The following is a 15,392-nucleotide window of genomic DNA, read 5'->3' on the forward strand; positions in this document are numbered from 1 at the left end:
GAGAGCTGCCAGGCAGAGAAGGACCTGGGAGTGATGGTGGATAGTCGGCTGAATATGAGCCAGCAGTGTGCTCAGGTGGCCAAGAAGGCCAACAGCATCCTGGCTTGTATCAGGAACAGTGTGACCAGCAGGGCTAGGGAGGTGATCGTCCCCCTGTACTCAGCTCTGGTGAGGCCGCACCTCGAGTACTGTGTTCAGTTTTGGGCCCCTCGCTACAAGAAGGACATCGAGGTGCTCGAAAGAGTCCAGAGAAGGGCGACGAAGCTGGTGAGGGGCCTGGAGAAGAAGTCCTACGAGGAGCGGCTGAGGGAGCTGGGCTTGTTCAGCCTGGAGAAGAGGAGGCTCAGGGGCGACCTTATCGCTCTCTATAGGTACCTCAAGGGAGGCTGTAGCGAGGTGGGGGTTGGCCTGTTCTCCCACGTGCCTGGTGACAGGACGAGGGGGAATGGGCTTAAGTTGAGCCAGGGGAGTTTTAGGTTAGATGTTAGGAAGAACTTCTTCACTGAAAGGGTTGTGAGGCATTGGAACAGGCTGCCCAGGGAAGTGGTGGAGTCACCATCCCTGGAAGTCTTCAAAAGACGTTTAGATGTAGAGCTTAGGGATATGGTTTAGTGGGGACTGCTAGCGTTAGATCAGAGGTTGGACTCGATGATCTTGAGGTCTCTTCCAACCTAGAAATTCTGTGATTCTGTGATTCTGTGTAATGTAGGTGAAAAAAAGTGTTTTCCCTTCCAGGAGGACAAATACAAAGCTGAGACAACAAATACACTCCATATCAACTTAGTTTGCAAAGCTAAACCAGACTTAGGACATCATGAATCCTTGCACTGCATAGGGAGAATTCCACACACCAGAATCAATTGCAATCTTTTTTAAAAAATGTATTTTTTTTAATGTGTCCAATAATAAAGAAGTTCTGAAATTCAGAGTGTTCTGCTTTTTGGTTTGTATTTTAAAATGGAATTATCTCTGTTAGCTATTATTACCGGAAGAACATGGCCAACCTTTCTGCAGAGCCAAATTTCCCATCTTGGTACAAGAGGATTCAATACTTACTGTTATTCCAAGCTGTATATAACAGGGGAAATATTGCAGAAGCAAAGAAAAGAGATCTGAGGAGCAGCAGTAATCATCTGGCTCCCAGAATAGATTTTGGCAATATATAGAGCTTAATCATGTATTACTCAGTCAAGCAGCCTAACAAATACTGGAATCCCTGGACTTGCTATTATGTCCAAGATAATTCTGGATACATACCATATTTGATGGTCAAGAAATACGCAATGAAATGCAACCACACAGATGATACTCCACATTCAATTCACCAGAAAATTATTTTTCACACATTTATTACACACATTTTATTACAAACATCACAGTTTAATCTTACACAGTTAAAAAAAAAAAAAAGTAGGAATGCAATGATGTTTTTCAACCTTCTACCCTTCTACCTAATATCCTGAGTTTTCGAAATTAAAGAACTTTGGAGAGAAAAGGACTGAAAAATCTCTTAATTGTAGGGACTTCTATTTTCTTGAAACGAGAACCATAATAACCAGTTTTCATGGGGCTGACTTCTGGTATGTCTCCTCACATCTAACTCATCATGATGTTAAAAACATCAACCCAGTAGTAAATTATATCCTTTGAGTATCTAAAAATACTGTATCATGCCAAAGACCCATGTAGATGAACTCCTCGTTAAAAGAACAGGAATGACATAATATAGAAAGGTTGCTAGCTGATGGTTCCCAGTGGGCTCACTGTGAAATAACCCACAGCAAACAGTTTGGGTCACAGCTAAGGCCCACAAATTCAGAATGTTTGGCTTTGCTTATTTTTAAAAAGAAACCAACCAAACCAAACAAATAAATTAACCTTTCTCTGGATTTAAGATAAGTGAGAAAGAAAAATAGACTTCTCTTTAACCTCCATTCCTTCTTCCATATATGAGTTACAGCACTCATCTAAACTTGAAAGTTAAATCAAAATTGTTATCTGTAATAATAAATAAAAAAAGAATCATATTTGGCTGTTCATACTGACATTTAGAAAGTAAAACTTCTCTATCTACCATATTTTGGTAGATTATGACTCTGACAAGTCATAATAGTGTGAGACAACACCTAGAAACATTTACAATTCAAGCTAATAACCAGCATTACTACAGATTTCAAATAAGCAAGAGTACAGGAAAAAAATGAAATAATGGCTGTGGTATCACTGTCAGGGGGCATCTATATGAACAGATATTCTCCAAGATGAACAAGAGTTGGTTACAGTTATTATGATACGGATGATTTCTGGTTTGGCCTCCTCAGTAATCACCTGATACATCAACATCACAACAGTTTATGAAGCCGCTAAATCAGCGACACCCTCCTGCCTTTTCTGTTCTTTGGTCCCACCATTCATGCATCCCTTGCATTTCTCAGCTTCAAGAGAAAAGCAAACATATACAGTACAGAAACATCAAAATGTTCTACCACCATCTACCTGGATATGTTATACAAAATGTACTGCTATCATTTTTTTGTTTAAGCAAAGACAACAGTTTAGCAGCATTGTGTCTATCTGTAATAACTCAGGAATAGGCACAATCTTCCAAAATAATCTAGGATGACATAAAAATACTATATGTTTTTGTATTTTTTTTGTCATCTATAGCTGGTATACAAGATTGTTCTCCTTTGACAAAATTAGGTGTTTCAAGAAGAAATAAATTATTGTTGGTTACAAAACCGTCTTTCTTTATCCTACCTTGTCATCTGAAACTTTGAAAATTTAAGACAGAAGTAACGGTAAACATGGTGTCATGCAAATATGCTAGATCATGCAATAACATAATGTAATCCAAGTACAAAAATGCCTCATGAGGTAGAGTAGCATTCAAGTTGTTTGACCTTCTGAATTCTGAGAGAAGGAAGCATTTTCATTAAGTTAAAAAAGCCAATTCTTGCTGCTTATGTAAAAATATTTTCATTCAGGAAGCTTTGGTAAGCTATTTGGATAAAAATAATAATTTAAATCGTAATTGTCAGAACATAAAAAGCTATACTGACCCTAGAGCTCTTTGTTTAGGCTTATGCATCAGTATTTTCCTTCTAGACTTAATATTCAACCAGCCAGGCAGTCTAGGAGTACTTAGGGATTTAGTTGTAACTAACATTTGCTTAACACTTACCCCAAGCCATAGTGTTTGGTATTTAAAACAGGCTAACACTGAAAATTCATTTAAAGGTCCACTTCACTCTGCATTTTTTCACAAATATCTCACTGATTAAAATGATTGAAAATATGGTAAATAAATAAAATAGAATGAACAGTAATCCCCTTATGTTCATTACAAGCTTGTGGCCTGAGATACCCCACATTTTCAGAAATTGTTCAAAACTATAAAAATTCCTGTCAAAGATGATGATAAAAGTCAGTCATCAAAACAGAAAATTTAAGTTATTTCTAAAAGTTTTGATTGCCTCCCCACACTAAACACTATTATGTCAAAACATTTTACAACTGAATATTCACAAATTTGATGTACCACTACAAATTTAAAACTGATACGCACTATCAAACCCATTATTAAAAAACAATACATGTACTAGGAGATTTTAAGGAGCAACAAAATTTTGACTGCTATCTTAATAAAAGGATGATATGAACAAACAGTATTTATATTTTAAGATCATTAAGCTATGGAATCCATCTTATAATTGTAACTCTGTTTATGACAGTTCTAATAGACTCTGAGCAGGGGAAGTCTTTCTTACGCTGGTAGCTGTCCAAACATATTCAAAATGAAGTCATTGTGTTCAAGACATATTATTCTCCGCATATAAGCATTGTCAATCTGACACTTTAATCAAACTCTTCAGTGATAATCAAACAGTGACATGTGGAAGTAACATTTAAATTTCTGATTTAGGGGAAATGAAGCAGGAGTAACCACAACAAAAAAAAAACAGCCCTTGTTCTTGTGCTTTGTCCAGCACCCTTTCTAAACCTGTAACAAAAGCACTAACCTCTATCTAGAGCAACCACTGTAGCATTATGCATCTGTACATTATCCGTCTCAGGCAAGGAGGATAACATACAGTGGTATCCACCAGGCAGACTAGCCTGACTTGCCTTGTGTTTTGGATTTCCTCTGGCCTGCAGTTCCCATTCTGCTTAGGGATAAGCGGGGTACAGTTACACCGGGGATTTGCAAATGAAACTTCTGTTATTATTAACAGGAGATGCATGACTAAATCCCAGTGCATGTAGTAGAAAGCTGTCCTGAGGGTCTGTTCTGTTTTCAGTAGCACATTGATTTTATTTCAAGACCTAAATAAAACTCTTGAAAAATACTGAATTTAAAGCCCAATTTGGGTCCATTTTACCGGGGTAGACCTCTCTTGCAGTGGGACTATAATCCTCAAATACAGGCAAATAAACAAATTCCCTAGACTTTTCCTTCTTTCCACCGAGGCTTTGGCACCAAAAGCAGAGAAGAAAAAACAAAATTAGGTTTCATGATATTTCTTTCTGCAGTCAAATAAGTGACAAAGTAATAACATTGATGTAGTGAATGGATGTAGTTTTATGATTTATATTTCTATGGTGAAATAAAAAGGGACATCACTGTATTTCAAAATAAGCAAATCACTGTATATGTAGCTAACCAAAGAACATTATTTTATAGCACATATTAGTTCGTCAGGTTTCAGTAGGTGGCACACCATTTGAGAATTACTGGCTAAAACAGTTTCCCAGCTTTAAAGGGCAAAGCGGAGGATGGATACACATTCAGAATTTCACAAGAGAAATTACAAACTATTTTCCAAATGTACAACTGTTACTACTGTAGTAGTCACTGAAATCTCTATCAAAAACTCACAGTTTACCTAATGTGAACAGGAAGGAAAATGACAAAAGTGTTGAGGACAGGTTATCACTTTTTAGGGTCACAAACATTTATTGCAGTTAATATTGCTTGAGAAAATTAAGCTCTAGTTTTAGAAATCTATTGTTGGATAACTACATTCCAATTGCTCCCTGTGTTTCAGATGACACATGAACTTTGCCACTATAAAATAAACCTGGTGACAATTTTGGGTTTATTGATATGAAATCCATTGTCAATTTGTTATTACTGAAAACACCATCTGTAGCTGTGTGAGAGGAAGTTAGCCAGTTACTACCGTATCCGAGGCTTTTGCTGACACAGAATTACTGATGATACTTTCTTAGGCTTCCCATTCTTTGAATCAAACTCCCTAGTCATTTAGCGTATTAGTCATTTAACTACCACATGGTAGTTAACATGATAGCTAGACCCAAAGAATCATGAATTTCTTGTGATCCATGTATATTGCACATGCCTGTCTTAAGAGATTCACATTTCCATGTTTTATTATCATTAGATACTAATGTTGCACCTCTCCTGTGGAAGCCATAGTCTGTCTTAATTTTTAGGTTAAGGGGTCCGTATAGTAACACTACCTAGCACTGCTTTTAGGGGACATAAGTGTTCTTAGGAATACTACCTACAGTGTTAAATTTGACAGAACAACATATTTTACATAGTGTTATGATGACAATCATATTAAAGTTCACATGGTGTTAAAAAATCCTTATTACAGAGAAGTTTTTGTTTAACAGCAAAGTATCAATACTCTGAAAAAAAAAAAAATAAATAAGCAAAGGAAATGACCTGTCTCTTCCCTGTAATCCTGCAATTAAGGTGCACCTTACCATTTATTAAAGCCAGAATCCCAGAATAATCCTCTGGGTCTGTCATTCAAGCACACCATATAAGAATACCAGCTACTATGATTCTTTCCCCCATCACACTGACATTTCCATTTTCATCCCCGTGTCATTTATGTAAGCCACAAGGAACGGTGGCCATGAATTTTAAAGAGCTCAGGTCACATCAGGGTCTCTTTCTTCTTGATGAGATTTTGAAAGAGGAGGAAGGCTGCATAGTTGAAATTAGCACCCTAAACAATGAACTTAAAAAAATGTGGATCCTATTCCATTTTTCCTCCCTTTTTAAAATTATGCAGCCATTTTGAATGCTGAAATGTCTTCTTAATGGATAAAGATTTTTTTCTACACAATGAACACAGAAAAAAAAAGAAATTACTTTCATCCTGAAAGACAACATGAATACCAAATTATGAAATACTGTTACAATTACAGACTCCTTCGCAATATATGTGTGTAAATATATTTTAACACTATTTAGAAAGAGTTTATTCAAATTTTATGCTAAACTGTTACTACAATTCTGGAAATGCACTGTGTGCAGTGTAAGTACTACCATCTTGCACAGCATGTTATTTGCTTGAACTGTATATGCTTTTGGGACACTTAAAAATGATTTCAGTACTCATCTCTGCCTGAGGTCAAAGCCATGCAAAGAACTGTCAAGAATCATTTATGTTAAGTAAGAACACAGCACAGAGAAAGAATGGATATGAAAATTAAAATATGCAAGAATTTTCTTTCACCTCCAGTTCAATTTTGGAAATTCAGATCCTTCTCTAATAGTTCTCTTTAATTATGGCTCCACCTAACTCGTAAGATGAATCATATGCCTAATAGAGCACATATCTGAAGCATCATTAAAGGAAGGAAAAAAGACAGTCTCAACATCTGTACTAAAAATAGAGATGAAAAATTGGTGTGGAAGTTATTTTCTATGAAGAATGGGACACAAATAATAAGCTTAATATTATAGTAAAATCACTTTGTTCATGTGCTACTTACAGCCTTCATAAATATCTGTTGGTATGTGGACTGCTGCATGTTGGTAAGACGTTTGCCTTCGGAAAACAGGATCTTCTTCAAATACTGGTCTGATTCTCTGGCTGCCAGATTCAGTGTCATTCTTTTCAGGCTTTTTAAAGAAAGACATATGAAGTACAAAGTATTACAATGTATGCTAAAAACAATTCCTCTTTTTACACGACAGACTCATAGACTTTCTCTTATAGCTAAAATTTTGCATTTCTGTATAAACATATTTATTTGCTTCAGGTCCAGAAATGCTTGTGTATAATTCATTATGAATTACAAGTCATCCAATGGAACTCGGTGAAATGAAAATCTGCAAAAGGAAAATGAGAGCCTAACACCTTATAAACCTAATTTCATAAGCTCATGGAATTTTTACACCCATAACAAAAGGCAACTACATTATCCTTTATTACTTGTAATAATTTGTACTGAATCTTAAATAGTGAATATCTCATTTTTATTTCTTTAGATTATATAGTTAAATCACAAATCTAAAATGATACCAATAATATACATTTCATAAATATATTTTTGAGAAACAGTGAGGCACACGTGAGAGAGACAGGAAATGAAGCCTTTTCATAAGTTCCGATTTTCACACATTTTATTCACTGGTTTATGTTATTAATAAGTTCTGAGGAAATGTCATGTACTATCCTGGCTACAGCTGCCTGGGTGGAAAGGCTCCCAAACACTCAGGTGCTCACCACCACCAGCCTGCCTCAGGTTTCCTTCCTCCCTCACCTGTCTGCACCACTGCTTCTTGATTCCTTCCAATCCACTCAGTCACTTGGACTAGGTTTTAGAAATTTTGTGAAACAAACTTTTTATTTTTTTAAACTCAGCTACAGACCTTGTATGAAGTATGGAAACCAACGAGATAGTGAAAATCAAAGAGAAGAGGGTAGTATCTTTACCTGCCTCAGCTGCAGTTTGAACAGGAGTCTCCATGGCATGAGCAGACTTCCACTTAAATCAATAATGAGTCAGCTATGATACCAAATTATTACTTAGGCCAGCAATTGCAGGCAGTAATACAGATCTTTTTAATACTACAAAGTCATAATTTTTTTAAAATTTAATATACTTGAAAAATAGTGCTGACAAAGAAACATCTATCTGGTGGGCCAGGCACACATACATGGGCTGAGGTTATTCTTTATGTACTTTCACTGTGTCTATTATCCCCTATCAATATAGACAGATGAGTTTCAATTTACCCACAAAATATCTTAATTAAACTTCAGTTTCCTCATCTTCTTCATCACAGGACCATAGAAAAATGTTATTGTAAGTACAGGTTCGAATGCTGCCTGAGGTAAGCAGATGTATTAGATGGGTTTCAGAGGTGGTTTCCTTTGGAAACACTAAGGGAAGAACTCATTCAAACAGTGACATGCACTGATTTCAACAACATAGCAGTCTACATGTGAGTTAATCACCCCAGGCTGCCTTCGTAGTCAATGAAGAGAAATGGGCACTTTTAGAGTACAATTCATCACATCTTAATTAGATACCTATTTTCCCATGACATGACTCGTGTCTTTGCAGTGCCTCCTTCTTTCCATCAACAATAAAGGTAGCTCTAGGGCAATTACCCTAGACGTAAGTGCCTGTAACATAGCTGTCTAGAATTAGGTGAGCTACATATCACAATGCAAGTCTATTAAACTTCCAGAAGAAAAGAAAGCAGGCACTAATTCTGACTACTTTTTTTCTTTACGCAGCATAGCTACCATATCTTATGCTAGGAAGTTAAGCTTGTTACTTATCACTTAACCCAGTTCTGATGGATGAGACAGAAGGGAAGGCACAAGTCTAAACACATAAAGTACGGGATGATCTTTTTAATTCATGTATATTATGACATTTAATAATCTAAATTGATACAATGCACTAATTACTTAACAACATTATTCTCCTTGGAAAACCTAAGGCAAGATGATGCTGTTTACTTTCCTGCGGGCTATTTTCATTAATAATTCTAGTAGACACATCTACTTGGCGTTTGGAGGTTTGGAGGCTGCCAGAGGATGTCTGAATAGAACACATCCGTATGTAGATGGTTCTAATAAAGTAGTGTTTTACCTTTGGGAAGTGGAGAAAACAAACAAACAAACAAACAAACAAAACAAAACAAACAAAAAAAAAAAAAAAAAAACACAGGAAATGTTTGTACCATGACCATGCAACCTGGAATGTCTTGATCCAGTATGCCACTTGCTTAATTTTACAAGAAGGTGACACCATTACAACTTTGAAGTTTGTAAACTGGAGACAGGATCAGTAATAGTTGGTGTTTTCTATAATTTGAAGTGACACAGCATTATGATGACTTTAGGCATTGTAATTTGGGTCAATTTTTACTTTATTATTATTATTCCTAAAATATTAGACACTATTTATTGATTGATTTATTTCCCAGACCTGGAATGCTGTGCAACATTAAGCAAATTCGGGAGTTCTTTTCACACGTTATCTCTTGGCTCAGGTAATGAGTTTGTCTAATTCTGCAAATGCAGTCTCAACAATCAATCCTTTGTGTAAGAAAATTTCTCTCCTGCCTGCAAACCAATTGATTAAAAAAACCTAACACACTATTTTTGAAATTAGTACCAACAACTGCAATTTCCTGTCACTTTCACGGAACACTTCAGGAAAAAGGAAAAAAAGGGGGGGGGGGGGCATCAAGCCATATTATTACAATTAAATACCATAATCAGTTGGTGTCATAAGATTTTTTTCCAACTGATTTTCCACAATGAATGCTTAGAGGGAGGGAAAGAAAAAGGGGGTAAACTGTAAGGTCCATAATGTAACATCTTGGACAGAGGTTTTGATACTCCAGTACATTTACATTTTTATTGAAATTTCTGAAGCATCTGAACATTAATCTTTCATCAGTGCTTGGACTTTCATTCTGAGTAACAGATACTAGCATTCAGTCTTTCCCGTAACTTATGTGCTTCAAGTCTACTACCAATGTCTGATTAACTTTGGTGAAGTTGAAAGAACTTAAGTACTCCACCCAAACACCTTGAATTTTCAAATACAAAGTCTATTTCCCATATTTACAACAGCATACATACCAAGTGCCCCCACAGCAATGCCCAGTATAAAGACTGAGATTCTATTCTTCCTACCAATATTCCACAACACCAAAACAAGAACATGCATCTAAAACCTCTTCAATTATTATTATTGTTTTGATTTAAGTGATTCACCTGCTCCACCTGAACTACATTTTATAACAACCTCTGCGACCGTGGTGCAGGACAGGGAATCTACCAAAACTACCTGTAATAACCCAGAAGCTTTTAGGTCCTTGTTGTTGACCTCCTGGAAGTAGTTTGTGATGTACAACTGTGAACTCATGTATATGTCTGCCCCCCAAACCCAGAAAAATCCTCTAAAAGCTCTGTAGTTCCCTTCACATGGCATTAATTTTGCTATTAAATCTAAAGGTGTCTGAAAAAGACCTACAGACAACAGGCAAGTATCAGAAACAATTAAGGTAGTTGCACTCAGTGAACACCTCTTGGCTAGCAACACTAATGCTGTGCAAGGCATTACATATTCAATATTTGTAGTGGAGTCTTCTATATAAAGTAAGAACTATTTAGTTTCCAGCTGTCAAATATATGAGTTATAAGTAAGCTACTTTTATATTAGAAAAAGAAGGATTAGAAGAGATGAAAAAGGAAAACCCCAATGTTAGTAATTGTTTACATCTGGTATTTCTATCAAAAGTCTGACTAGATTGCTGCACTGGTTATTACAATTTTAATAACCATTGAAACTTTGTTTTCAGGAAAGTAGCAAAACACCTGTTTTGGAGGAAAGTAATCTGGTTTGTGAACGCAATTAAAATCCAACTCCAAACAACTTCTCTTTCAAGTCAGAAACTGAAATGCAATCAATATTGGCACAGGAAAGTCCCACATGAAATGGTGACTGAAGAATAATTTTCTATCTGTTCAAACCTGGTCTTCCCTGATTGAATTACGTTGTTACCTACCACTGTCAGTCAGCAAAATAGCTCACTCATTTCTCTGAAAAGAATTTCCAGAAACATTTCTCTGTTCCTCGTAAAGAAGTTAAAAGCCTTTAAGGTCACATTTGTGCAATTTAAATACTTGATTTTTTTTTTTTAATCAAGTTTTTTTTTTTTTTCTTCTTTTTTTCTCTTTTTCTTGTGTGTCTGCAGATCTCTCTCAGAATAAAGGGAAAATGACATTACAGATAAGACCCACATGAAATGGATTTTTCTGGAGACATTCCTTGTGATCTTGGCTAAATCACTTATGGCATGATCTAACATAAAATGGAGGTTATCTTCCATTCTGTGATTCCACCTGTGATTTTATAAACCAAATACATACTTGAAATAATGCAACTGCTCTCTCAAGGGCTTTGTGAACATAAACTACTTTATGTTCATATGGCAACTGGAAGCTTTATGCCAAGAAGTATCACAGAAAGATGTCGCATTAAATGAAAATGAAACAAAACCAGTTCTAGGAATTTAGACATAGCTTAGCTGCCCATTTCACTGCACCTAAATGTATCCCAACTCTTTTTCACAGCATTCAGTTACTTTTTTATCATCATAGAATCACAGAATGGTTTGGGCTGGAAGGGACCTTAAAACCCATCCAGTTCCAACACTCCTGCCATGGGCAGGAACACCTCCCACCAGACCAGATTGCTCCAGAACCCATGCAACCATCATAGCAATACCATCATACTTATATGAAAATAAGTGGAATTCATATCTATACTAGTACATTTTCATTTAGTGGAAAAACACTGTCTTACTGTAGAAATTAGAATTATTTTCTCTATAAATATAAAACACTTTTTTTTTCTGCTTCTTTTAGCTGCTTAAAACTGAAGATCAGAAAATAGCTTTCATTCATTAATGCAACCAGTGAAACAAACAAACAAACAAAAAGCTAAATAAAACCTTCAGTTGTTTTCTGAAGGCAGACTGTTTTCAGAAATGTACAAGTTGCTGAAAGCATCAAAGCAGTTTTAGCAGCAGAACAACAGAACAGGAAGTAGATTTCCTTTTGATAATTGCTGAACAGACATCCAGCAAGAAACAAAGGCATCTGCTTTTCATTGTTATGTCAAATAGAAAGGAATTCTTTGCTAGTATTTTGGACTGACCTAGCATCTAGGGAATGTGTTTTGCATAAACCTCAGTCTGTACATATCAATGACATTTTAGAGAATGAATGTAGAGATGGAATTAGAATTGTTATGGGTCCAGAGAAGACAGAATTCTTCTTTTGTCATTCCCTTTTCTCTTTCCTTATAGATTTCCAAGTTTTTATCTTCATCTCTAGGATTTTGATCCTTCTTGATTTCTGAATATCTGTTTAAATTTCTACACAAAATTTTAAACAGTAGAGTCTTGCTGCCTGTCCTTTTTGTCCAATCATAGATCTATGCTTTAGAAATACTCTCATATTGTCTCTTCATTCAGCTATTGCTCCCCTCACTTAAAAGTGTTTTTGCATTTCCCCAATAACATAATCCAACACAAGTATATATGCTCTCCCTGTAATGTTGCTTTAAAAAGGCCCATTAAAAAGTTGCAGCTGGGGCTGATGCTGAGAGTAAAGTGGAGAGTAAAATATGAAGTTGCTTGAATCACCAGCAATATGCCTACAAAAAGGAAAGGATGGAAACTGCTTTTCTACGGATATGACACTGAAATTCATTTGGAAAAGGCAGGTAGAATACATTTCCAACAGCTACAAAATTCCCAATAGCATTTTAGGGAATTTAGTAACTGCATTGCTTTCTGAAAATGTTTTTTTCAACCATTTCCTTTCAATATATGTGATTTTCCAGATGTGGGTAAATTGACAAATGGAATTTAGGTGGTTGTGACATAACTGCAAACAGTTTCCTTCATTTTTGTTTGTATGTCAGTGGGTGACTGCAGTCTTTACGCGGCTACATTAAGATTTTAAATAAACTGTCATCCTTCTGTCTACTCCAGGCTCCTAATGACAGAACTCTACCAAGAGTTATAGAAAGAAAACGTTTGGCTTCTTAACTTAAAGATTCTTACTCTTTCTGTTAGACAACAGAGGTGTTAAACATAATATACAGGGCCTGGGTGACATAAGATGTAGAAAAATATTTTCGTTTGGAAATGCTAGTATGTCATAATCAAGGATAATTTATTTAGAGTGTACAGAGTGCTTTAAATGTGGTTATTGGATACAAGTAAGAAAATGAATGGAACTCTGGACTGAGTGCTTACCTCTTTAAAAAAAATGTATTTATTTTATAGCAGTCATTTTATTTTCAGCATTCTGCCACCTGAATAATTTAGCATGTACCAAACTCAGAGTCAAACTAATTAAAAAACATTTATTTGCCTCTTTAGTTATTTCTCTGAATGCATATTATCCTTTGTTGATAATCATTTCTATATATCTTCTCACAGACTTGTCCCTGTATACTCTTCTTCTAAAAAACAAAATGAACAAAAAAAAACTGTTCTTTTTTATGGACAGTTAAAAACCTGCTTTATGCATTTACTTATCAGACATTCATGGTTTGCAGTTCCTGGTGAGAAAAATATTATATATACTAATCATAGTAGTGTTTCCCTTTTCTTTGTATCTCAACCTACTCACCAAACTGATTGCATCATGAAATATATGGTTTCTTGAATAAATGAATCCTTGATGTAATTCATTTAATGTAATTCATAAGGGCTGGGAAATTCTGGCCCTGCAGTAGCAGAACTGTGAATCCCATTATAAAGGATCAGATGAAAATGATCATTGGTTGTTGTTTTTTTTTTCTAATTTGTTCATTTGGAGAGAGTTTAAAAACAAAGTTTTTCAAATTCAACTGCCTGAAAGAGCTAATATTCAATCTACATGTATGAGTGTGCCTTAAATAACTGTGACTCAGGGAATTCTAGTTTCTTAACGATAATAAAACTATTTTCTTCGTTTCTGATTACATGTAGTATTTTTAAGACATAAGAAATCATTTGGCAATAAGCTAAAAAAAAATCCTAGAATGAAAAAACAAACAAACAAACAAAAAAAAAACAACAAACAGTTATAAAGGATATGAACAGTTAATGAAAATTATGACAGCAATTTCTAATGGTTATACCTGCATTTTATCACCCCTGTTGTCAAGATAAACTTTAAAAGGACTGAAGGACTGATACACTATTTTACTTAGAATCATATCCATAGGACTTATTCTTGCACAAAGCATTAAATAAAACTTCTCTAAAATTTTGCAAGCAGGAAAATGAAAGAGTCAGCCTGTTTTCAACATGATAATCCCAAGCATGTCACCGTACATGTGCTTGTGATTTAAAAAGGCAGAGAGACTCTATTTTGTAAGTGCCCTAACAAGTTGAGGCTAGGGAGACTAGAGCAGGCAGCAGGATGAGGGACTGAAAATCTGAAGTCACCCAAGTATATTAGCAATTAACAGGATTTATTTTAAAGAGACCTATGCAGTCAGCTTTTCTTTCCTAAAACTGACAATTTTTTATGTTGAAATCTTGATTTCTTATTTAATAATCAAAATGCAATTGAAAGTTATGTTATTTTCTCATTGTTACAGATTACAGCTGATTTTCACCTCAAAGACAGCTCTTGTAACATCAATATGTAAAAATTAATTTATCCCATCTCCAATATTCTCTTTAACTACAAGGGCAGGCAAAATTAAATACATATTTTAAACATTTAGGCACATAAGACGTTTATCTTCCTAAAGATGTGTGACCTTTTTTATTTTCTTTTATTTTTCCTCCAGTCATGAGGAATCTCAGCCAGTGTTTCAAGGATGATGGAGAGCTGCCTCATAATGACATCAGCACCCTTGGATCAATCCCATCTGATCCCATGGATCATCCCAACTGAACTTTGACCTTGCTAATTCTATCCCTGCAGGCTCAGGCAACACCTCCATACCCCTCCTGGGTAGCATATCCTGGTCATGAGTTCAGGGGTCATTATGTGTAAACCCATCTGAAACTCTCAAATTCACCTGGTTCTCTTCTATATGGGGTGATGCTCTAAGAAAACTCAGGGATTTAGGACCATCGTGGTCACTAGGAGTGATTTTCCTGCCATCATTAAGGTATGGTGTATTGGGTGTAACTATTTGCTTCAGCCCTAGACTGGTCTGACCTTGGCTGCAGCTTGACTGGACAAGATGATGTCATTAGACACCATGAGGAATATAACTATATATGTATGAGGAATATAAATATATATGTATTGTCATGTTAATATAAAAGCACATCTTAACTGATTCAAATGTTACAAGCAGTACAGAAAAGACACAGTGATTTTTTTAAAAAATTCATAGCCTCATTCAAATCATTGTACTCACATCCCATTAGAGTACCAACAGTAATAAAAGCAGAAAAAATAATAAATGAAAATAAACAACGCATATTGATTGTAGCCAAAAGTCCTGCAAAATACCTGATCATCTACAGTTCCAAGACCATAATGCATTCTGAATAATTTAGATTTTTTATATAACATCCAAACTAGGCACTATTCTACTTTTATTGGAATAAATTGCACTATCTTTCAGCA

At 35.5% G+C, this 15,392-nt stretch overlaps 1 protein-coding gene across 1 annotated transcript in view; it reads right to left on the reverse strand.

Moving 5' to 3' along the window:
- Nucleotides 1–15,392, reverse strand: part of CACNA2D1 (calcium voltage-gated channel auxiliary subunit alpha2delta 1) — a 408,933-nt gene that overhangs the window by 161,222 nt on the left and 232,319 nt on the right. Inside the window, exon 6 of the mRNA XM_084305950.1 lies at nt 6,757–6,886. Coding sequence (XP_084162076.1) covers nt 6,757–6,886 — 130 coding nt within the window. The remainder of the gene's footprint in view (nt 1–6,756; nt 6,887–15,392) is intronic.

Source organism: Netta rufina, assembly GCF_964035555.1.
Source record: "Netta rufina genome assembly, chromosome: 1".
Classification (NCBI taxonomy): Eukaryota; Metazoa; Chordata; class Aves; order Anseriformes; family Anatidae; genus Netta; species Netta rufina.